General features: G+C 43.3%; 1 protein-coding gene across 8 annotated transcripts in view; it reads left to right on the top strand.

The window, feature by feature from the left end:
- Positions 1 to 476: 476 nt before the first annotated feature.
- The window catches only part of TANGO2 (transport and golgi organization 2 homolog), an 83,372-nt gene continuing 58,728 nt past the window's right edge, over positions 477 to 25,120 (top strand). For 3 of the 8 annotated variants that reach the window (XM_075898339.1, XM_075898335.1, XM_075898341.1), the window contains exons 1-3: positions 673 to 772; positions 13,682 to 13,833; positions 16,311 to 16,430. In XM_075898339.1, the coding sequence (XP_075754454.1) occupies positions 16,375 to 16,430 (56 nt within the window). In that variant the 5' untranslated portion in view covers positions 673 to 772; positions 13,682 to 13,833; positions 16,311 to 16,374. Of the gene's footprint in view, positions 626 to 672; positions 773 to 805; positions 1,189 to 3,109; positions 3,175 to 6,895; positions 6,969 to 13,681; positions 13,834 to 16,310; positions 16,431 to 25,120 lie in introns of those variants that run through there. The other 5 variants (XM_075898336.1, XM_025190459.2, XM_025190458.2 and 2 more) reach the window with 5 other exon arrangements.

The raw sequence follows: 25,120 nt of genomic DNA on the forward strand, positions 1-25,120 counted from the left end.
GAGGCAGCAAGATGGAGGCGGCAGGGGGGGAAGGGCGGAACAACTTGTCAACTCTACTATCCGATACGCATTTCCTTATTGGATAGTCGACTAGTCATTCACATCCCTAGGAGGGACTCTCCAATAACTAAAGCGTTGATATTTAATTAACAATTGTCATTGGATGAAATCTCGAGGAATGCATGCAACGGAAGTAGGCAACTCTAGCCACAGGAGCCAGTTTGGCAGGTGCCTAGAGCCCTGGGATGCCTTTAGAGCCATCTCTGGACGCTGAGGCAGAGTAGAGGGGGTGTCATGCAATGGACAATATAGCCCACAGCGCCACACCGGAGGGCACATGACCATGGTTGCCGGGCTAGGGCGGCCAGCAGCGCGCATCACCCCTAAGTAACCCCTATGCGGGGTCCATCACAAAGGCCTAGGGGGCCTGAGAGGCGGGAACTGCTACAGGGGCGAGAGCCGTCGGGGGAGGGGAAGGGGCGAGTGGAGGCAAGCGGAGCTGAGATTCGTGTAGGGAGGAGAGCGCCAAGATCGGAAGAGCCGCACCAAACGTGGGGAGGGGCAAGATCAAAGAGAAGAGCCGGAGCAACCCTCCTTGAACGACACCGGAGCCAGCCAATGAGAGGTCGGGAAAACAGAGCTACTTATGCTCCAATAGCCTGCGTAGTGGGCGGGGGCTAAGAAGCCAATGGGCGTGTCTGTTGTTGAGGCGTAGCTTGTCCCTGGAAGCGTAATAGCCCGAGGAAGCGGCGGCGTAGCGCGCTGGTGCCGGGTGAGTGTGAGCGCTCCAGCGCCTCGCTGTCAGGCTGTGAGGGGCCCGTCGTGCGGGTCAGCCTACGGAGTCGAGGGGAAGGAGCCTGGCTCCCAGCCCCCGCAGCGCCCCCCGTGGCTGGGATACCGGGTGTCTCCGTGCCCAGAGGGGCGCTGGGCCGGGTCCTGCCCAGAAAAGACGGTTGGGTTTGCGGGTAGCGTCTTGGGCGAGGTAGAGTCATTCCAGGCTCCACCGCCGTCTTGCCCTGGGCGGAGGTGTGAGTCCGCGCCGTGCTTCCGTTCCGCTTCCCCGGCCGCACGTGGGGCTGAGACCCTGTTCCCTACCTTGCAGAGTGGCCCCATTTGATTATGTGATTCATAACGCCCTGGCTACGGGAGTCAGGTGGTCACCTGATCAGCTTCTTGTTGGAAAAAAAAGTAAGTTTAGCAAGCGTATTTGGGCATAAGCTTTCATGGGTAGAAAGCATGAACGCTTATGCCCAAATAAAACTGTTAGTATTTAAGGTGCCAGAGGGCTCCACATTGTTTTGGCCCATACAGATAAACATGAGATTTAAAGAAGCTTGTAAGTGCAGGGAAGGCTGGACTCCAGTGAATTTTAATGATTTAAGCACCAGAAAGCAAATAAAAGTATCTATTTTTAAATCCCATATTTAACCGTCACATGCATCCGATGAAGTGGGTCTTTGCCCATGAAAGCTTATGTTTCTACGCTTCAGTTAGTCTATAAGGTGCCACAGGACTCCTCGCCATATTTAACCTAGTGTGACTTTTTGGGGCTGACATAACTTTTGAATACTTAGGGTTGACATTACTAAGATTATTGATTGAACATCTTAGGCCATGTATTTATGCAGAGATCAGCACTGCAACAGTCAGTATTCTGGTGTTTGATTTAGTGGGTCTAGTAAAGACACGCTAAATCAAACCCTGAGGCTGTGTCTAGACTGGCTAAATCAAACCCTGAGGCTGTGTCTAGACTGCTTTTGTGGAAAAACTTGCCAGCTGTCTACACTGGCTGCTTGAATTTCCGCAAGAACACTGACTTCCTACTGTCTGAAATTAGTGCTTCTTGCGGAAATACTATACTGCTCCCATTTGGGCAAAAGTCCTTTTGCGCAAAGCTTTTGTGCAAAAGGGCCAGTGTAGACAGTTCAGATTTGTTTTGCGCAAAAAAGCCCCGATCGTGAAAATGGTGATCGGGGCTTTTTTGTGGGAAAACGCGTCTAGATTGGCAGGATGCTTTTCCGCAAAAAGTGCTTTTGTGGAAAAGTGTCTGGGCCAATCTAGATGCTCTTTTCCACAAATGCTTTTAACGGAAAACTTTTCCGTTAAAAGCATTTGCATAAAATCATGCCAGTCTAGACGTAGCCTGAGGGTGCCCCTCAAATGTCAGCACTCCTCAAATTGTGAGGAGTAAGGGAAGTAGACAGGAGCATTTGCTCCTGTTGCCCTCCTGCTGTGGAGTAGGGATATTAACTAGCAAATAATTTACTAGTTGACTACTCGACTAGTCCTTTTCACCTTTGAAATGTACAAGAGTTCCAGCAGGCTCCATGCTGTGCTTCCTCTTTGAAATGCTCAAGAGCTCCTGCTGACCCCAGTCTCTGTGCAGTATTTCCAAGCAGCAGTGTTGATTGGAGCCTGGGATCAGCTGGATCAGCTGACCCCGGACTCCAATCAATGCTGCTGCTTTGAAACACTGCTGTGGCATTTCAAAGGGGCAATGTCGCACAGCTGATCACGGCTGCATGTGGCACGGCCTCTTAAGGGGTGGTGCTGCACAGAGCTTGGAATCAGCTGTGCAGCACTGCCTCTTTGAAGTACCCTTCTCTTGCTGCCTCTATCTGATGCCTTTATCTGGTGCTAAAGTTCGAATTAAGGTACATTGACTCCAGCTATGCAATTACCGTAGCTGGAGCTGCATATCTTAATTTGAACGTCTGTGTAAGTATAGATGTGGCTTTACACTTTCTGGGCATATAACTACCTACTTAAATTATGTTTGAACACAATCATAGGCGGTATTGCTCTGGGATTGTGTTGTTTATTTTCTCTTTGTGCCTTGGAGGTAGGGGGTGATTATTTGTGTATCTCATTAACTTGTGGCACAAGGTCTCACTGTTGCTGTATTTTAGTGACACTCAGTTTCACGTCATGCAAAGTGAAAGCAAATAACTAATGTTTAGGAAGCTTTACAGAAAGAAACATTGCCCTTCAGAAGAATAACAGTGTAGAATAGTCATTTTACTTTCACCTGACCCACAGTTACTGAAATCTTTGTAAGTTCCACCGTTGATTTGTTCTTTGGATTGTTTTCTGCACTTATGTTTTTCAGAGTTGATCTGATATTTTAGTGGAAGTTTATTGATACTTTTGGTGATGGATAAAACCTGTGTGATGGTACGTTTTGATATTTTGTGACATATTTGAGTATGTGTACAAAGAAGCAGCAGCCTTCACAGAAAGGAAGTGTAAATTCTATAAACATTGCACCCTGCAGGTTTTTGTTGGCATTGTTATTGTTTTGAACTACCATTCTGTGGTCTTAGAGTAAAAGAGTATAATAATACCTAAGTAAATGATAGTATAATGATCTGTATCATCAGTCAGGATTCAGGGTCATCCTGATGGTTCCTGGTAGGTCCTCTACTCCGTCAGTGATGATAAACTTTTGGCTGTGTGCATGCATGCAGTTGCTCCCCATCTAGTGCGTTAACCATACTCCATAGCTACGTCTAGACTGGTGTGATTTTTCGGAAATCCTTTTAACGGAAAAGTTTTTTGTTAAAAGCATTTTCGGAAAAGAGCGTCTAAATTGGAATGGACGCTTTTCCACAAAAGCACTTTTTGCGGAAAAGCGTCCGTGGCCACTCTAGATGTGCTTTTGCGCAAAAAAGCCCCGATTGGGACTTTTGCCCGAATGGGAGCAGCATAGTATTTCTGCAAAAAGCACTGATTTATTACAATAGGAAGTTAGTGCTTTTGCGGAAATTCATATGGCCAGTGTAGACAGCTGGCAAGTTTTTCCAGAAAAGCAGCTGATTTTCCGGAAAAACTGGCCAGTCTAGACACAGCCCATTAGTTAAAATGACAGACTCCCTACAGAGCCCCCAGAGACCACAAATCATATAAAGATCAAAATCACTCAGGCAGGTTTATTGCCAAGTGACATACACCTTGGGTGCATCTAGACTGGCAAGATTTTGCACAAAAGTGGCTGCTTTTGCGCAAAAACTTGCCAGCTGTCTACACTGGCTGCTTGAATTTGCACAAGAGCACTGTCTTTGTAATGTACAAAATTAGTGCTTCTTGCGCAACTACTTTCACGCTCCTGCTTGGGAAAAAGCCTTCTTGTGCAAGAGGGCCAGTGTAGACAGGGAAGAACTATTTTGCGCAAAAAAGCCCCGATGGCTAAAATGGCGATTGGGGCTTTCTTGCGCAAAATCACGTCTAGACTGGCCACGGATGCTTTTGTGCAAAAGCATCCATGCCAATCTAGTTGTGCTTTTGCGGAAATACTTTTAACGGAAAAATTTTTCCGTTAAAAGTATTTCCGCAAAATCATGCCAGTCTAGATGCAGCTTAATAGTTGTCAGTGAACAAACTTGCTGATGCACCACTGCACCTTATGTAAGCCAAGGCAATAGACTGACACCCAGTAGGTGTCCTGGATTTCCAGTGTCCCCTCCCACAGTCAACCAATGATCACCCTTTGGGGTGCACTTTTACATACAGGTTTAAACAAGTTACACATCACTCCTGATATCAGGTTGCCACCCTCTGTTACCTGTTTATTGTCCCTTACCTCACAGAAGTGGCGGTTACTTACTATCCATCATGCTGTGAACTTCGACCTGGTCCTAAATCTAGGTTGGTATGTACGTTATTTGCAGGGAGGTGATTGGTACCAAGATGTTTCTCAGTGAGGCGTTCTGTTAATGTGCCCTCTGGAATGTGCTTTCAGCCTGTGTCTGGTACCTGTGTCTGGTATCTCTTGGCATACTTTATGTTTGACCTGGCTTATACTATTTCTCTTTAGCCAAGCTTCTTTTCTGCTTGCAGTTTCACTGAGCCAAAGTCTTGTTCATTAGATTTCAGAACTGCTGGTTTTATGTTAAAGGCCCTCAATTTACTACAAGTTGAAACATAATTGTGTGTGAAGTGGTTCATCATCCATTGACTGACTCACAGGCTGTCTACATTGGCAAGATTTTGCGCAATAGCACTTGCTTTTGCTCAAAATCTTGCCACTTATCTACACTAGCCATGAGTACTTGTGCAAGAACACTGACGTTCTAATGTAGGAAATCAGTGCTTCTTTCACAAATACTTTGTCGTTCCCGCTCAGGGATAAGCTGTCTTGCACAAGAAAGCCCTATGGCTAAAATGGCCATCGGAGCTTTCTTGCGCAAGAGAGCGTCTACACTGGCACGGATGCTTTTGCGCAAAAGCAAATCTCTTGAGCAAAGGCACATGCCAGTGTAGATACTCTCTTGTGCAAATACTTTAACGCAAGAACTCTTGTGTTAAAAGTATTTGCGCAAAACCATGCCAGTGTAGATGTAGTCACATTGTTTACCTTTAACATTTTAAACTACTGAACAGGTGTCAACATTATTTCAGTGAAGATTGACCAATCTCTTTTTGGCTTAGTACTCGAACTAAGTATAGTTCAGAGGTGATCCATGAGCCTCATCATCAGTCAATAACTTTTTGGATCAAATTATTACCTTAAAGGAGCTGATCATGCAGAGTCCAATTAAAATCAAATTTCTAACAACCTCAATTATAAATGAAAGAATAGGGAATAAATATTTTCTTTTCCATTTATTTGATGCCTTTAAAACAGTGGTCACCAACCAGTCAATTGCGAATCCCCTAGGGGTCAATCGCTGGCAGCCAGGTGGCTGCCCCTCTTTGTTCCAGCCCTGCTGGAAAGTGGCACAGCCTCGATGGGCTTTCAGCCTGAGTGGCTACTCCTGTTTCAGCCCGGGTGGCTACCCCCTGTTTATCCCAAAAGCTGCAGCCCATGGGGTTGCATCATGCTAAGCTGGGCTGGATCAAAGAGGGGCAGCCATCCGGGTAACTGCCCCTCTTTGTTAACTTATTGGCTGGGAGGAGGGAAGAGGCACGTGTGCAAATACACATGTGCATCCTCACTCTTGCCTCCTGCCCTGGGAGGTCACTGGATAGCTGGCATATATCGTGCACTGGGGCTACCCTGTGCTATTCCCTGCTGGCTGTGTGCTGGGTTGGAGAGTCATCTTCCCAATGCCCTGCTGCACCTGGCCAGGCTCTGAGAGGTCAGGGAGCCCCTTCCCCAGCTCTCCATCGCACCTGGCCTGGCTCTCTCTGCCCCGTCCCAGAGGTGCTGCTTGCAGGCAAAGCACTGGGTCAGGCAACAAGACTTTGCCCCCTCACCCTTCTTGCCCCAGTGCTGCTCTCAGAAGCTGTGAGTCCCAGTGCTGCTGTCCTGCCAGTGAGTGTGCTGTGGGCATAGGGATGTGTGAGCAGGAGGGGGGGCGTGAAGGAGGATGAAGGAGCTGTATGGGAGGGGGCAGGGGTTGCACTGAGGGGCATGGGGCAATATAGGGGATTGGACTGGGGCGATCATGGGGCTGAAGGGAGTGAGGCTGGAGCAGAAGGAAGATGTGAGAGGGATACAATTTTACTTTGCAGAAGCTGCACTTCCTTTTACTCTGCACTTCTTTGCCTCCCTCCCCAGCCAGCTTTTGGCTGCATTCTCACCCTTTGACATTTTCTGCATTACTCCCCCAACCCTTCCCTCCCGCAGACTCCTTCTCGTACGCCTACCCCACACCCTTTCCTGCTGCTGAACTACCTTCCAGACCCTGCACCCTACCTCCCACTCAGATCCTAAGTCCTATTCTTTCTCCCCCAGCCAGTCCAGGGCTGGTTCTTTCTCCCCTCAGAGAGCCTGGGACCTGTTCTCTCTCCCCACCCCAGTGGTGCTGTCATGACCATGAGGGTTGGGCAGCAGCCTGGAGATTAAGGGGTTAACTGTACCTAGCCAGGTAGCAGTCAGCCAATAGAAATGCAGATAGGGATTTCAAACTGAGACAAAGGAATTTTTGGTTTTTCCCTTCTTTGTCCCTAGCCAGTTGACTCTCCAGATATTGAGGGAGACAGACAACATGTCTCCAAGAAAAGACTCTTCACCATCTGTAAATAGGGTAAAGTTTAGATAAATCCATTAGCTTTTATTGTTTTATGGTTTGGGAATGGGAATCTGATGTCTGTACATTTAAAAATGGGGTTTCCTTTCCTTTGTAACTAAGTTTTTGGCCCATGGGAGTCCCTCATGAGTATATTTATTAGTGATTTTTCCTTCTAGTTATTATGCTTGTAACAGGAGTATTATGGTGATAATAAAAATTCTTTCTTTTTTTATTAAACTGGTATTGGTTAATTTTTGTGTCCTGGTTTTAATTTATTGCTGGGATTCCCAAGTGATCTCTTCCCTGGTTTTTCTTACAATTACTTGGGTGGTGGCAGTGGGTTTCGAGCCCCAAAATCTAGGTTTTTAGGATTTTGGGGGGAAGTTTTATACCAAAGCCTGGAGAGATAAGGTTTTGGGGTTCTTTTGCAGGCCCCCACTTCTGCATTTATCATTCCAGAGTGGGGAATCATCCTTGACTGGTGCAGTGGCCAAAGGTTTGGGCAGGAGATGAATATGAGGCAAGGGGGCTATTTACTGTTTTGCTGGAGGGCAAGATGGTAGAGCCCCATCTTTGTTGGTTGATCTCTTGGTGGTACTGCTGCCTCCCTTGGACAGATTTGAATGATACCGATAGTATCACCTTTACTGGGTGATGCTTACCAGCTACAGTTAACTGGTGAAAGTGAAACCAACCCCCTCACCTGCCCCTGTTTAAGTGGTTAACTAGTTAAACATGATATCGAACCAATTAGCTGGTTCAATGGGCTTTTACATCCCTATTTGGCATTACTTGGGTTTTAATCTCAATTTTTATATTTCTTCATTTAAATCATTGGACTGGGTTGGGGTAGGGAATGAGAGGTTCAGTATGCAGGAGCAGTGTTCCCTGCTCAGTAAGATGAGCACTTGAGTGACCATTTAGGAGAAGTTCAAATGCTGCTAAACTGATTAGTAGAGTGCTTATAGCCAGCAGCATGTGTTTCTATTGGTGGAGTGCATTTGTGTGTGCGTTGGTGCACATAACATTTATTCCACGTATGTGGAAAAAGTAGAGGGAACTTAAGAGAGATCTGCCCTAGCCCAATCTCACTATAGGAGCTTGGGGCCAGGCGAGATGCACCTCTCCATGGGCCCTGCAGCTCCAGCAGGCATAGCCAGGGGACTGTGAATATCTCCTGACTTGGGAAATCCCAGGTTTGCCTGCCCCCTGCACTCCTCAACCAGAGTGAGAAATTCAGCAAACTGTCAAAAAGTACCCCTCCTCACTCCCTTACTAAGGGAAACAGCCAGCAATGTTCCTGTATGAATCAGGTGGGGGAGAAGCTTCAGTCTTCTCCCTCTCTAAACGATGACAGAGGGGTGGGAGGCTCAGGGCTAGGGCAGTCCTGCACTTAGGGAGGAATGCACCCCCAATCAGTCCCTTCCACTGCCTACTGATGCTGTCTTTTTTTTCCTGTATGGTTTTATGAGAGAGAGTTTCATTCTGGGCACATCCCATTTTCCTGGCACAACCAAACCATTATGTTACTTTAAATAATAAGATGCTGTATATTGAATTTGATGTTCGAACTCTTAACATTTAGAAGAAGTTCTTGAACAAATGGACTGGCAGACACTCTCACAAACTCTCAAATATATAATAGATTGTTGTGGGACATAAAGCTATCAGAATCTAGTGACTGAGCTTTAGCTGTGCATGAGTAGGAAGCATAAATAACTGTTTCAGATCAGTTGTGTAAGTGGTTGATACTGCAATGGTAACTGACAGATGTTATTTATGATAATTTCCAAAACAAAATATATAACAGACTCACATTTCAGAAATTTTTTTTGAAAGTTCTTCAGAGCAAGATGGGTTTACATCAGATTTATGAGCTAATTGTTTCTAATCAGCCAAACAGTTCTCCACCAAATTAAAAGAGAATATATTAAGTATGAATTATCTTAATAGTCATCCCCCCATGTACATGTACTTCCTAAGCAGACACCAGATCATGCATTTTAACAGACCCCTGATAGCATATTTTTGAATGTCAGACCAAGAATAATGATTAACATAAGAATGCCAGTTACTTGCGTTGTCACTCTAGTGGCACTTTCAGAATCAGCAGTGTATTTAGAAGCAGAACATTTAATTGCGGAATATTTGCAACTCTTGTTTCAAGCTAGCAGTTTTTTTCTTATTAGTAATAACCACATTCAATGGAAGAAAAAATCTATTGTGGCAATAGAAGGCTTTTGCAGTCACTTTAACCTCGATAGCTTTATTTTGCTTGTTAAAGAGTGTGATTAGAGCCAAATATACTCATTCCCTCTTTCTTTACACAGAAAACCTTGAAGAACCATCTCAGTTTTTTTAACATTCGTTCATTTTTCTAGCAATAATGGGCCTTGTCATATTAAACATATTGAACAGCTCACATACTTAGAATTTTTATTAGAAGAGAATAAGTTAGCCTCATTGTGGTGTCTTTATTTTGATTAACCTTTTCCCATTAAGTCTCCCCAGAAGCTAGAAAATTATTTTGGGCTGCAGTTAGGCATCAGCTTCATGTTGGTTTGTTTTGCATGAAACTGAGATGTGCTTCTTGATGGTCTTATGATTTGTAGTGCTTGCTTTGGGATCTGACTGTTTTCCTGTTCTGGTCCTATTGCTGGAGGAAAAGATTAGGCCAGTCTGAGGATGATAATGTAGTAATAAAGACAGAGAGCGGATAGCTGCTGATTTCTAATGCCATCTCTGATAGATCTTTGACCATGCATAGTCAGTTACAGAAATGGACAGCAAGGAAAAATACAAAACAGTAACCCAGTCAGTAAACAATCTTTCTTACATAAAAAAAAAAAAAATTCTAGGCTTAATTCTAAGAGCTCGTCAGTTCCCATTTTGCAGAAGGAAGGTTTGCTTTCCCGATATTAAAAAAAAAAAAAAAAAAATGGCCCTGTAACTTAGACAAGCCCCTCCTTACTTACAGGGAACAAGTTTCTTAATTTCATTAATAGCCTGCCTTTATTTCATATGTAACATCCAAAACTTACTAGAAGCTATGAAAATCAACAGCACAACTCATCCCTAAAATGCTTATAGTTGAGGAGGCCCAACCTGTGTCATCTGCTGAAATTAGTATTATCTGTGTCTCATCTCCATTCCAAACGGGTATTAGCAATCTCCTGTCTTAGTAGATACTAGGAATGTAAATGTGTATCTGGGCTCATCACATGTTTAGATAGTGATCTAGCAAGCAGATTCAGACCCATGCAAACCTGCTTATCATTACCTAAATTAGGGAAGAGCAGAGCCTCTTGCAGTGCAAATGATGGCGGTAGCATTTCAGTAATGGCTCTACTGCAACTTGTGGGGGATTCTTTCCTGAGTCCTCCCCCCCCCATTCTTGATTGCTCCAGAAACTCCTCTAGCAAATGAGTCTAGTAGTTGACTACCTGATAAGCCTAAGTAGTCAAGTTACTATTTGACTAGTTGCTTCTCCTACTCTCCTCAGAGGCAGCAAGGGGGGGCTTAAAAACTGGTGCCCTCCAGCACCATCTCTGTGGGGGAAAGGGGCAGGGAATGGAGAAGCACAGTGGGGGACTGGGTGTGTGCCAGGACTCAGCTATCCTGGCTCGTGCACGGTACCATATGCTCTGCCTCTGCTTTTTAAATGTAGTAAGAGCTGCCAAGCTCTAAATACATTTAAAAGGCAAAGGCACAATGGGGGACTGGGTGCGAGCCAGGACAGTTGAGACTAGGCTTGCGCCCAGTCCCCACTGCAGATCTGCTTTTTAAATGTAGTAAGAGCCACTTGGCTCTTACTACATTTAAAAGGCAAAGCCTCAGCAGGGTTAATTCTTGGAGCCAGGAGCTAACCACGCAGCAGCTCTGCAGTTTCCCTTCTTATCAACTGATTGAGTAGTCCAGTATTTCTCAACCTTTTTTTTGGTATAAAGTACCCCTTTTCTAAAAAAAAATTGTAAGTACCCCCAGTACCTACAGTTTTCAGACACAAACTTTTTTTCTACCATTGCAACACATTTATTTAAACAACTTAATTGTAGCCAGCTGGGCGATGAAATTTCTGGGTGTAAAAAGTATAAAAATAATAAAGCGCTGTAAAACTTAAAACAGAAACTCAGTTTTCTCCAAATTTCAGTTGTGTTGATGGTATCCCCGTCCCCCGCCAGACTTCGCTCAAGTACTCCTAAGGGTACACGTACCACTGGTTGAGAAACACTGGAGTACTCGATGAAAAGTCCATCAGCTACTCGATTAACTGATTAAACACAATTTAACATCCTTAATCCATGGGTAACCGTGCAGATACAGAGGCAGCAGCGTGGGTAGGGGGAGGTGTGTGTGCTCCTGGACCTGGCACAAACTAGAACTGATCTGGAGTGTGTGCCTGCCTAGCTCCTAATACACTTTAAATGCAGAGCTGAAGTGGGGGCAGGTCCCAGACCTTGTGGAAACCAGGACTAAGCCGGGCTGCCTGCCTGCCTGGCTCCTAATACATTTTAAATGCAGAGCTACAGCAGGGGTAGGTCTGAGACCCCAGGGTAGGTCTGAGACTGAGCCAGGCTGCTGGCCAGCCTGCTAAAAAATTTACTGGTGGGGGAAGGGGGAACGTGTAGTCTCTCTAGCATTAACCTATACAGTTTTTGCTTATCTGTTAATCAACTATACTATTACATCCTTAGGCCATTCCAGACCTCACACCATCTCCATTAATATCAAAGAGTGTGTCTCTTGACAAATTACTAAATTCTTGGAGTGGCCCCCTATTAAAAATTATTGCCCATTCTTGCCCTAAAAGCTGTTTAACCAGTTGAATGGCCAGTTGACATTGTATCTCTGTATGGCTACTTGAGAGAGGATGTTGAGCCTTTAGGGGCTTTGGAAGAAGCTTTCTAGTATTAAAGTTAATGAGCATATTGGTTTAGATTTTTTTCTGTACATTTAAGAAAAATTCTTCTATCTGCAGAATTTTCTGTTCTGTTTATAGCTAAATATTCTCTGAAATAAATAAAATATTCCTTCATATTGAGTCTGCTAAAATAAGTGTTTAGAGTAGTGAAGCAACCTAATGTAATAGTCCTCAAAACATGCTGCTACAATCAAGATTTCAGAAAAACTATCCATCTTTGTTCTCTAGAAGCATTCTCTTCCCTCTGTGCCCCATTTCCAAGGTACAGCTTGACTTTTCGCTTTCAGAAGATATCATACAAAAATGAACTGGAAAATACAATTATTTAATACATGAGAATCCAAATAATTTATGAAAAATATTTGTCTAAAGCAACATGAATTTTTAAGTATTACAATAAGTGAAATGTGTAGTGAGTGACATCAGGAAGCAATGCTATTGCATTCCCTGTTTGTGATCACATTGGGATCCAATTGTCTAAATGGGTAACTTTCTATCTAAAAATGTTTAGGTTCTATTCGTAATATTAGACTATTTTGAAATTACAGATGTTCAGCTTAGATAGTAACTGATCTTTAGTGGTACTTGATGATATGCATATTGCAATATGTGCAATAAGCCACCTGCACTGAAGACCATTGTAAGATAGAATGTTACATTGGAAAGTTCATTTTTTAAATCAACTTAAATTTCCTATCTGTTTTGATTAGTGATAAAAATCTCATTAAATTGGTTGATTGATTAAATGTTATGTTTAACCAGTTAATTGATTAAAAGGGGAGTGGGAGGGGACCCGCTCCTGACAGGATGCGTTGGAGTGCCTCCCAGCCCGTGGTGGGTCGACTGGAGCAGCCCTCTGCCTGTGGGGCAGGTAGGGAGCTACTCCAGCCCTCACCAGTTAACCGTAAGTGGTGAGCTTCACCTGTTAAGGATGAGTCTTAGCAGTTAACCATTCACATCCCTATGGTATTGTTTATATATTTTTAAAAAGCCCTTTGAAAAAAAGTGTGTACATTTGTGGGTTTTAGTAAACTTGATGTTTTAAGCAAGTAAGTACAGTAATTCCTCATTTAACACTATAGATATGATTCAGAAAATGATCGTGTTAAGTGAAAACGTGTTATGCGGGGTCAATTTTCCCATTGAAAATAATGGAAAAGGTGGGGGTTGCGTTTCAAGCAGTGCTGTCTGCTGGGACTGGGACATAAGGTTGGGGGAGAAAGGGGACTGAGTTACAGCAGGGAGGGGAGGTGTTTGGTTCTGGGGAAGGGAAAGGGAGGAGAGGGGAGGGGGATTGGGTTGGGAGTATGCCCCTGTGACGGGTCTGCCGGGACCCGCACTGCATCCAGTGAGGGGGAGTCAGCAGGGAACAGCGCGGCGAGTGGCAAACCCTCTGCTGCTTTGCAGGACGGCAGGGGAAGCCCCACACAGCCGCCAGCAACAGGTCAGCTTGGGAAATTGTGTTATTCCGGGGATGGTCATGTAATTCAAAAAACGTTCCCTTAAAAAAAAATCGTGCTATTGCAAAAATGTGTTAAGCGGGCACGTGTTAAATGAGGAATTACTGTAGTCCTCTTGATGTCATAGTTATTGTTCACAAGATTCTTCCTATTAATCTTAAAAACATTTGTAGAAAGCTGTAACTGTCACATATAGATAAACCTCTTTGTATTCATTTAAACGTACAAAATAGGATAATTGGGTTCTCCCCCATATTTTCTTTACAATATCAGACCATGTAAATATCTAGCTTTTTTAAAAAAACTTCTGCTTAAACCTTTTGCCCTCATTCTCTTTTGTTCCACAGTAAACAACCAGACTTTCACTTCCTTCAGCCAATAAAATATTTGATTCTTAGACACAAGATACCAGTTCCTCTTTGCTGTAGCCTGACTGCCTCTGTACTAGTTGCAGCTTCCACTCTTCTGAAACTGGATTGTGATGTGAGGACACAAGTTGGTAAGTAAGGCACCATTAGGTTTAGGTGACACTGTATTTTGAGAAACTTAAAAAACAAATGGTCTGGTAGCACTTTACAGATTAACAAAACATGTAGATGGTATCATGAGCTTTCATGAGCACAGCCCACTTCTTCAGATGACCGGAGTTTTATTTTGAAAGTTATGTTTGTAAAAAATTCTCTCATGAACTAGGTTAATCTTGAGTCAATCGGCAGCCTTTTCCACTAACTCCGCTTCCCCCAGCTCTTCAGAAAAAGCTGTGTGCTGTAACGTCTTGATTGTCATAAAAATGTGTATTAACTGCTACTAAAGAGTAGTAAAATGCTTTAAAAACAATACTGATAACTATACAATCCCCTCCCCTTGGGAAGGGTGCTCAGGCACAAGGGGGTAGGGTTGCTATTCGACAGTACAACAAAAATTGTCTGGGAGGTTCAGGGCAGGGAGCTGGGGGGTGTAAGGTGCTGGAGTCAGGGTGGGAGGTTGGGATGTGTGTGGTAGAGTACAGCGAAGTGGGGAACCTTTTGTGGGCTGCTGACCCACAGAAAAGTTAGGTGGAGCCACATATACTTCACACACAAACGAGAAGGAAAAAATAAAAAACAAAACCTTCAAACCCTCGCTGATGTGGCTCCTGACTGAGAAGGGGAAAGACACTCCTCACATTACCCTTGCTCACTTGTGAGATCCAAACTAGTAGAATTTGTGTGCTCCATCCTTGTGGATGGGCGACTAGAGTGCCATTGCGGGCTCCCCACTACTGGCGGGGGGCGGGAGGGGGTGGGAAGCCCTGAGCCTAGAGGTTCCCCATCTCTGGAGTAGAAGATGGCCTAGGGCAATCCCAGTTGCTGCTGGGTTATCTTTACATTGCTGGTGGACAGGTCCTTGCCTTGCTGCTCCTGTTGGCTGCACTGCCACAATGGAACTGGGAGGCCGCTGTTTGGAGGCACTGCTGCAGGGAAACAGCAGACTCCCTTCTCAGGGCTTCTTCCCAGGAAGAGCACACGTCATGAAAACAAAGCTCCCTGTTCAGCATCTAGCAAGAGAGTGGTAGCAGGACAAATGTAGATGCACCAGGAGCCAAACTGTGGGTGTGCAGGCCATATCTGGTTCGGGCCATATTTTGCCCAGCCCTGTTAAATGCATGTCCTTGAGAAATCAAGTTTAAAAAAAAATCAACATTCCAGAAGATTCAACCAGCCAAATTCAAGCCTGTAGATATCTCTACCCACATATATCTCTGTAATTTAAATATCTGTAAAAGGTGTGCTCATAGCTCTGCTTTTGATGGTAAAAATGAAATAGTGTGAATTGATGTGGAAAAATATGGCTTCTTTTGAAATTTAAAACATGGAAAATCAGGAGTGATGTTAACAATGTGCTATAAAATAAGACTGAATTTAAAATTGACATGTGTATCAGGAAATGAAAGTAATTATTTCTTCAACCACATTCTTGCATTTGTAAAATCTTTAAATTTTATTTTTAGTACAACACACTTCAGTCGCTGCTTATCGGGGCAAAATAAATTAATCATTCAGAATTGTTACAGAGTTTGAATTTTTTTTTTAAGTACTGTCTCTGTAATCTGAAAATTTTCATGTCAGGAAAGTATCAGAGGGGTAGCCGTGTTAGTCTGAATCTGCAAAAGCGACGAGGAGTCCTGTGGCACCTTATAGACTAACTGAAGTGTAGGAGCATAAGCTTTCGTGGGCAAAGACCCGCTTCATCAGATGCATGGTCATGGTCTAGTTTTATTACCAGACAGGTTTCCAAGGGGGCAATGCAGAAAATATTTGAAAGTTCTTATGAGACTCTGGCCTGTAAAGAATATTTGTCATGCTTCTAAACATGGGCAGAATGGTAAAGTTACTGGAAATGCTGGAAACAGTCTGTTCCTACTCTATTAAATATATACTCAGTTTCCACTGATATGCCCTCCTTTTTATTTAGATCACCTCTTTCCTCCCCAGTTTTTAATGGGTAGCTCTGTAAAAAAAAATAGAAAGTTTTTAGTTTCTGAACAAAAACCTTGTCATATACAACATGGGCATGCTTCTCTACATTTGCTTTTTAAAGAAAAAACCTTGACAAGAATGACTTGCCAGATTTGTTGGTGCAGTCTAAAGAGCATCATTATTGCACTGTCCTGAAAATGAGTAGAAAATTTTGACATAAATCCTTTGTCTTCCCTGCTTTGGCTGGAAACATAGTGCTCTACGTACAGCTCTTAGGGTATATCAATATTCTCCTGTCACTTATTTCTTTGCCAAAGCTTTGAATTGACTTCTGTTTAAGAAACACATGAAACGACAGTTGTGAGGGCAAACCATCTATTAAGACAAACATACCATTGAAATCCTCTTTATTTCAACATAGAATTCTGTTACTGACAAATTCCCGAATAGATGAAAGGTTGTGCTTCTTGAAATTGCAATGCAATATCATCCTTCATTGCATCTATTTTGTTCACAGGCTGTTGCAGTATGATCTTGCATTAACCCTTTTGGAAGAAGAAAGACTTCATCAACCATTACCTATGTGCATCCTTTTCTTGAAGTTTGATCCTCGTCCAGTATCAAAAAATGCATACAGGTAAGCATAATTGTAGTTAAAGTATCAAACTAAGATTGTAAAGAAAAGTGTATTTCTTTTACTCTAACCCTGGGGAATAATGCCCAGTATCAAATCTGAGACTAGTGCTTCAATTTGTGCTGGCATAATGCCTTTACTCCTTGGTGTTTATATTTCTCTTAAGTGAAAAACATCAGTCTGATCTGAGCCAATGGAATTTAGAAATACCACATTTGAATTTATAACCCAGTGGATCAGGTATCCATTTGCAGTTGAGTGAACTGCAGACGGTTGAGTAAGACTCCAGCCTATAACCTCTAAAAGTCTAGAATTTTAGCTGAATACCTGAACCACATGGCCACCACATCTCACTACTACTGTATTTCTGTTTTATTGATGCATACTGTGTTGGTTCCACTGAACACTAAATTGTGCATATCAGTTCTTAGAACACAAAAACCTATATCGAGGTGGGCAGTAATTTCTGATTGGGGGAGGGAGGTCTCCATAAGTGGTCAAGAGCTGCACTCTTCCATAATATTAATAGAGGAGGTGCGGAGTCTGGGATGGAGATTGGGTGCAGAAGGTAGCTGGGGTAATGGTTCAGGGTATAGGAAGGGGTTTGGGTGAAGGAGGGAATTGTGACTTGGGGGCAGGAGACTGGGGTGCAACATAAAGATATTAATGTTAAATTGGTTAATTGGTAAACCTCACTCATTGAGAGTGAGGCTTATCAGTTTAGGTTAACCAGTAGGGGCTGAAGCAGTTCCCCAGTTGCTATGGGCAGGGGGCTGCTGCAACCCCACAGTAGACCTGTTGCAGACAGGGACTGCTCTGATCAGGCTGTAGAGTGCCAGACCTGCTGAAAGCAGGGGCTGCTCTGGCATCCCAGACACAGCTGGGACACTGGAGCAGTTTCTGCTTCAGTCAGCGACTGCTCTTTCCTGGTGGGTGCAGCTTCTGCCTACAGCTGAGAGGGGTGACTCCAGCCCAGTGGTGGGTGAGCGTGTTGCCCCGATGGTTCCCCCCTTTAACTGGTTAATTGGTTAAACAATATGTTTAACTGATTAGCCAATAAACATGATTTTACATCACTGGTGTAGGAGAGGGGTGCGGGCTCCAGGAGGAGGTATGGGTGCAGAAGAGGATTCTGACTTGGAGGAGGAGTGCGAGGGGGAGCGCAGGGCCTGAGATGGGATTGTGACCTAGAGTGTAGGAGGGGGGTGCAGGGTCTGGGAAGGGGGGCAGAGTGTTGGAGAAGAGAGGGCCTGGGGTACCAGAGGTAGATTCTGGCTGGGAGGCTCTTGGCTGGCTCCTGGCCAGCAGCCCAGCAGGTTTCTCAGCCAGGGTCCTGCCTTCTATGACCCTGCATGGGCTGCAGGCACCCTGTGTAGCTCTGAACACTGTGACCATGGACGGGGAAGGGTTCTGGCCAATGGTAACTGCTAGAATATGCTGGGGATAAGAGGCAGCACGTAAAGCCTTTCCTCAGTCCCTCTGGGCTCACAGCATTCAGAGGGCTGCTCTGAGTATGATGTGTGGCTGGTGCAGGCAAGGAGGCTGGCTGAAGCTCCCAAGTGTAGATGCATCTCATTAATCTCTGTATTAATCATTTTCTCATTGAAATTTTTACTTTAACTTTGTAAGAAGTCCTTTTAGCATTGTAATATGTCTTTAGCTTTGTATTAAGTCCTTTTATATAGAAACTTTGTATTAAGTCTTTTTACATAGAAACCTTGTAGACTTTGTACCCCCTTTTACTCAATTGATTGTCCCGTTGAGTGAATGAGGTGTGAATGGATAAGGTATGAAAGACAAGCACCTCTGGTCACCTGCAAAGGTTGGAGAGGGGTGGAAGTCAGATCCAAGAACAATGGAACCTGTGAAGCGGGCTCATTGAAAGAAGACCAGACATATGGACACCTTGGGAGTTAGTTGCAAATGCCTGCTTTTGGAAGCACCCCCTTTGAGGGAGAATGTGGCAGCACCCAAAAGAAGGTGCCACAGATGCTTAACTGCATATAATGACTCTCACAGACCATGCATATGCATGTGATGACTAACTGGTAGAGGCCTGCAGGAGAGGGAAGACACTATAAATCTAAGACATCTTGCAGAGGGACACTGGGTTTTCGTCTTGTCAACATGGGAGCACTGATCCAGATGGGCAGAAGCCCGGCTCCACCCCTCCTCCACCTAACTCACCTGGCCAGTGCAGTTAGGGAGAGCAACTATTGGTAACAACAAGATGGGGTGTGTGGGTGTGTGGGTGTGTGGGTGTGTGGGTGTGTGTGTGAGATATATCATATGCATATGGCAAGTGGTGATTGCTGTGTGTGTGTATTACCAATAAATGTGGCATTTTGCCTTTTTCCCCTGAAAAGATCCCATGCAGCACTTTTAAATACAACAACAGGCTGGATCCAGTGGCTTGGCCGGCCGGGATCCAGACTGCGTGCCATATTTTGCCCACCTCTGACCTATATGGAACTATTTACTGTCTGTAGAGTCAAATACTGGACAAATAATCTTAGACTTGTATTAATTTCTCTTCCCTTTTTGTGTTGTAAAGAAAATGACCATAGCTCCAAAACATCCTTTTTGTAGTGGTTGTATGTTTACATTTTTTTGGTAATACAACAGCATTAGATCAATTAAAAGGCTTAACTTGTCTTTTTTATTCTTTATATTGTCTTAATACTTTTTTAAAAGCTGAAATCAAAATACTCCTTGCCAATGTCATTCTCTTGCAAACAAATAATTTTCCTTTTCTTCTGTGTTCTGAATGAAATAAAATGCACTTTTTATAACTTATTTTCTATGCCAAATCACTTTTTCTGTACATTAATATAATTGATAGCAGTAATGATTTGTACAGTCAGAAAGGGAGCACAATTTTTTTTTTTTTTTTTTTTTTGCGATTCACGGCTTTTTAGTTTCAGAGATAGGATGGTAGCTCAAAATATGTTTTCTTTTTCAACTTATAATCAGGATCAAATCATTAGCTAGCCAGAGGGTATTCTGGAGTTTGTCCATATTTGTTCAGGTGATAGAAGTGATGTGCAGGCATGGTGGGGTATAATATTGAAATTGTAATGGTGTTGCCTGTTTTTATGTATTAACACAGGACTTCTTTCTGTGTGCTTGCTGATCTTGCACCATTTTCAAGCAATAAATACATTTTAAAAGCAATTTAAAGGAGAAAACTTTTTTTTTAAACTCAAATTGCAAAATAAATGGCATAAGCAGCCAAGGTCAGGCTTATGTTCTGACCATAACTTGCCATATTGTGTCTAGTGCAGACATTACATGTAAAAATACTTTTCTCATCCTGAAGTAATTTAGTGTAAATGCTTGGTGTAAATGCTTGATCTCCTCACTTTTTTTGACCTCTGTCTTTTATTGCTAGACTATTCAAATGCTGAAAAAGATCTATGAGGACTTGTCAGGATTCTTCCAAGAGGATCATGTAATATTTTGTTTAGATGCTTTTGATTACAACATCTTCGGAAACTGCATAATAGATACAGCGAGGCCAGCAGATTTGTCAGACCTTTGGGCATGGTTGGGGGTAGGGCACATACCCCTGCCTCAGGGGGCAGAGCCTCCAGCGGAAGGAGCGGGACTTGAGCTAACTTCCCCAAGGCAGCCTCAGCACTACCCAGAGCATGATGCGCTTACCCCAGGTAGCCCTCAGTGCTGCTGGGTGTGTGCTGCATGGGACTCTGCATGGTGGTAATTTAAAGGACCCAGGGCAGTGGCTGCAAATCGTAGGCCATTTTTAATTGCTGGGCACTGTAGCAGTTGTCCCTTTTCTCTCCTCCTTCTTCACTGATGCGCATGAGTAGATACATTCAAAAAGTATGATATGCATGAATCTTTCGATTGTTCTAAGCATTTCAGATGACAAATCTTAACCTATGAAAACTGGGGTTTGTAATCTCTGCCCACTGAAATTTTAATTTGTCTCTAGCATGCTGCAGTAGTTAACAATAATCTTATCTGTTCTAGAACACATGGCTATGTTTCTGTTTGGATCACTTATAAAAATACTCGCAGTGGAAATTTTAGCACTTTGTTGGAGGACTGTTTGAAATGGATCTCCTCAATGGATCATATCAAAAGATTACTGTATCTGGAATGTTAAATGACCAGAACTTTCACTTATCTCAAATGCACATTAGTTCTTGCCATGTTTAAAAAAATTATTTAAGAAAGCTATTTTTCTGTTCTCTGAAAAAGTGTACTGTCAAGATTTCCTTCCTAACATTTGGTGAATTAGTCACAGACCCAGCCAGGCCCACCATGTTGTTGTGTTTGGACCCATATGCTGATCTTTTGGGGGACACTTTTTATCTCTAGTTTAAAAGATGTACTGCATCTGGTTTAATAGAAATAAAAGGCTGAGCAGACCTGTTGGATTGACCTGTTAATAGCCTTACTCTGGCTATGGGGGGAAATGATATGCAGTTCTCATTCTCAAGTAATAGGTGCTAATGCTGTGTGTGCTGAATTGGTGGAGCTCTCATGAGGGTAAAATGTTGAGTGCCCAGCATCCACCAGCCATAGTTGTTTGGTGGTGCCTCAGTCAGCTTTTTGATGGCTCAGGGAGGAGCTCGGGGAGGGCAGAGAACAGCGAGGAGGGGTTGGGCAGGGGCCTCTGGGAAGGAGCAGAGCAGAGATAGGAAGAGGTGGGGCAATAGCTTGAGAGAGGGTGGAATGTGGGCAGGACTCTGAAGGAAGAGTGGAGTGGGAACAGAATATCCTTGGGGGAAAATAAAAGTAATCACCTATGTATTCACTATTACTCTTGGGAGAATTTTACATTCTAATAACTTCATTTATGGATCTGTTTGCTGACAGCTTTCCTTAGCACTACATTAAGCACAGAGCCTAATGTGGATCTTTGTCACACACTGTTAGATCTCTGCTCTGTTTTGTGCTCAGAACTTGCTGATCTGTCATGAAGGACATGATCTCTTCTATGCCTCTTCTTTGTCTGCAGTCTTTTTATATCCAAGCTACTTTGTTCTTTTAGTGTAATCGTGTAAAGCACTGCATTATATGCTAGGAAATGGCTACCTGGACTATAATAAAAAATGGTGTGCTGGCATTACATTTTATCTAACTACCCTATGCATGTCTTAATAAATAGCACAGGTTTCAGGTTTCAAAGCTATAATCACATAATCTTTTTTATGGAAACGAACTATATCACAGGAAAGTGCTTTAATGGAATGATTTGTCATATTTTCATCTCTGCCACCACACTGAAATGTTACATAATCTTAACACAGTTGAAATATTTACCTATTTTAAGAAATTATATAATTTACTTTGTCATAAGGGTCGTTTAAATTGCTTCTTTTTTGTATAATTACTGTCACAGAAGCCAAAATGAAAATGTTTTAATTTTAGCAATAGTCCTGTAGTGTTTCAATTAAACTAAGAGTTTTTATTATAAATGTTGATTTAAAATAATGTTTTGGTAAGTCTTAAGAGATTTCATTTTAAATTGCATTTCTACCCAACAAGCAAACCTGGCTTTTATGTTTTGAATTTTTGAAGCTAGCTGGTCAATAAGAAATCAGTTTCCAGTTTAGTTTTGAAAGCTAGATATATAAATAATGTATTTTTATGAATGTATATAAGATTGTTCATTTACATCTAAGAAAAATTATAAGAATTCTAAGTTTTTAGAGAAAAAGTATCTAGAGCAGATAAAATATACAATGCTAAAGTCAAAGAATTACCATGGCAGTTCAGTGGCATTAAGAGAAGAAAGAACATACGCATACTGGGTCAGACCAATGGTCCATGCAGCCTAGTATCCTGTCTGCTGACCATGGCCAATACCAGATGCTCCAGAAGGAGGGGACACAACAGGTAATCCTCACGTGATCCCTCCCCTGTTACCCGCCCCTGGAGTAACAGAGGCTACGGATACCATTCCTACCTATCCTGGCTAATAGCCATTGCTGGACCTAACCTCCATGAATCCATCCAGCTCTCTTTTGAACCATCTTAAAGTCCTAGCCTTTACCACATCCTCTGGCAAGGAGTTTCACAGGTTGACTGCACGCTGAGTGAAGAAAATACAAGCCTCTAGCAGGCAACATACCTCCAGGGATGTCATGTCAGGGCAACAGATGGGTGCTTTCATTCCCCTCAGAAGAGAGTCTTCTACCACCACTACCCTACATTTAATTGTCCATTTGCTACAGATCTCTCAGGGTACATCTACACTAGCCCCCTAGATTGATCTAGGGAGGCTAATGAGGGCGACAGGAATTGCAAATCAAGCCCGGGATTTAAATATCTTGCGCTTGATTTGAATGTTCCCGGCCGGTCGCCACTTTAGAAATTGACCAGCCCGAAGTAACTGCCCGCGTCTACACGTGGCAGTGAAACGGGATTCCGATTTAAAGCCCCAACTCGAATTAGCTGGTATCCCTCCAGTGCTGGCAGTTCTTTGAAGCTGGGTAGTTTCCTCAGCCTTACAAGCCTCCAAATGAATATTCTCAAGGAATTCCTCATGGGCACAGCTAGGAATGGTAAACTGCATTTAATCAACTAATTGAGTAGTGGATGGAATTTCCACTGATTTCTTGATTAGTCAATAAGGGAGACAACTGCAGAGCTGTAGTGGGGTTAGGTCCTGGCCCTGGGGCTGTTAATACATTTAAAAAGCAGAGGTGCAGTATCTGGGACTGGATGTGAGCCAGGACAGCTAATTCCCAGATCCTGCCCAGTCCCCCTTATAGCTTCTGACCTGCACCCCAGCCCCCTCCCTACCTCTCTTGCTCTCCTCCCCACCTGTGGAGACAGTGCTGGAGGGAACCGTCCAGCTCCCCCTAACACCAGCTCCTGCTTCCCCTTCCCCACTTGCTGCCTGTCTCTGATAGAGGCAGCAATATGTGGGGGAAGTGACTAGTCCAGTCATTTTTCGAGTACCCGATATCTCTAGGCATGGATGTGCCTCAGCCTAGTCACCTTCTGTAGCTGTCCCATCTGCTTCTTGAGAAGTTCCACCAGCAGGAACCTTTCACATTGTATGGTCACCCCTGCCTAGATTTCTGTAAGTGGTAAATGTGAGCCACAGTCTCTGCAGGACACCAGGATTTGGGTAAAGGCATTTGTGGTTAGGTGATCTGTCTGGTTACAGGCAGAGGAGACAGAAGCAGTGTTGTTACAAGTGTTGCAGCCCTTCCTAGCTATACTGGTTTTACTAGGATTTCTCTTCTTCATCAGCAAAAGTTCCAGGGCAATTTGTCTATACAAATCATGCAAGAATCATGCAAGAGATCTTAAAAAAAACAAACTGTAATCTCTGATAGCTGACCTTTCATTCTTGGGCATGCGTACACAGACCTCCCGTTACCTTCCAGGATACAAGAATTACAGCATAGTCTTAAAAATTGTGATTTTTTTTCTACAAAACAAAAAGATATACTTGGTAAGGAATACTTGTTTGCTAGGTGTTGTACAGAGAAAAAACAGATTAAAGCACAGAGAGTTGCTTCTTTGGGATTCGTCTTTGGTTACATTGTATGGAGGGGCACATGGACTTAACACAGAGGAAGTTAAAACTATAAAATAAAGAAAATAATCTGATTGTGTCTGACTAAACATTCCCTATTGCTTACATACCCCTGGCTTCAAGGTCCAGTCCATTTCTAGGCATTGGTATTGCTTTTCTAGGCCTGGGTAGTCCTGCCTGGTTCAATTAATCTTTTCCCTCCAGCTCCTGCTTTGAACTCACACAAAAGAACTGCAGCAGTGACCCTTTCAATTCAAATTTCAACACTTTCCTCCCATTAGTTCTCTTGGCTCCTTGCTAACACTTCCTGGTTACCCACTGTTGAAAGTTTAACTGTTTAGTTTCTGAATGCTGGGATGTTTAAAAAAGGGTAGTAAGTACCCCTCCCAGCCATCACAGTGGGTAAGAGCACTCTTGTGCATTCCATGCACAACATTTGCGTTTTTGCTGGAATGAGCTATACAATCTTCTTACCAAAGACTTCTGTTTCACCAGAAAGTGTAATTAATATTGCCCCAGTGGGAACCTTCTATGATTCTAGCAAATAACTCATAATTCCATGTTCTGTATAATCCCATTTACTTAGAATTACTGATTGCTAGTTACACACATCTTCTCGTTATAAGTCATTTCTGAATCTGTTCTACATTTTCAGAAAAAAAGATCTTTTCAGAATGGTACCTGTTGGTTGTGCAAGTGCTCAATGTATTTTAATATTAAAATGAAACTTTGTTTCCCATTGACTTTTTTTATGAAAGAGAATCATAGAATTATAGGGTCGGAAGAGACCTCAGGAAGTAATTGAGTCCAACCGCCTGCCCAAAGCAGGACCAACTCCAAATAAACCATCCTTAAGCCGGTGTCAGCCGACGGTCAGGGCAGTGTGTGTGTGTGTGTGTGTGTGTGTGTGTGTGTGTGTTCGAGAAAAGGTTTAACGTCCGTGTATTTACTGCTAGGACCAGGGTCCCGTCGCAGAGGGTAGCCAGCAGGCCAACAGACGCCCCTTTATAGAAAGAGCTGTATTACACCTCAGATTTTAGCTGCTAGGATGCAAAATCCCTTCGCAGCGGGCAGCCTAGGAAAGACTGAGAGATGCCCCAACGGATCTGTCACCTGAGGGTGACACAAATCCAAATGCCCAAGCTCTTCCTATATCTGTTCCTTATGACCG

Source organism: Pelodiscus sinensis, chromosome 15, assembly GCF_049634645.1.
Source record: "Pelodiscus sinensis isolate JC-2024 chromosome 15, ASM4963464v1, whole genome shotgun sequence".
Lineage (NCBI taxonomy): Eukaryota > Metazoa > Chordata > Testudines > Trionychidae > Pelodiscus > Pelodiscus sinensis.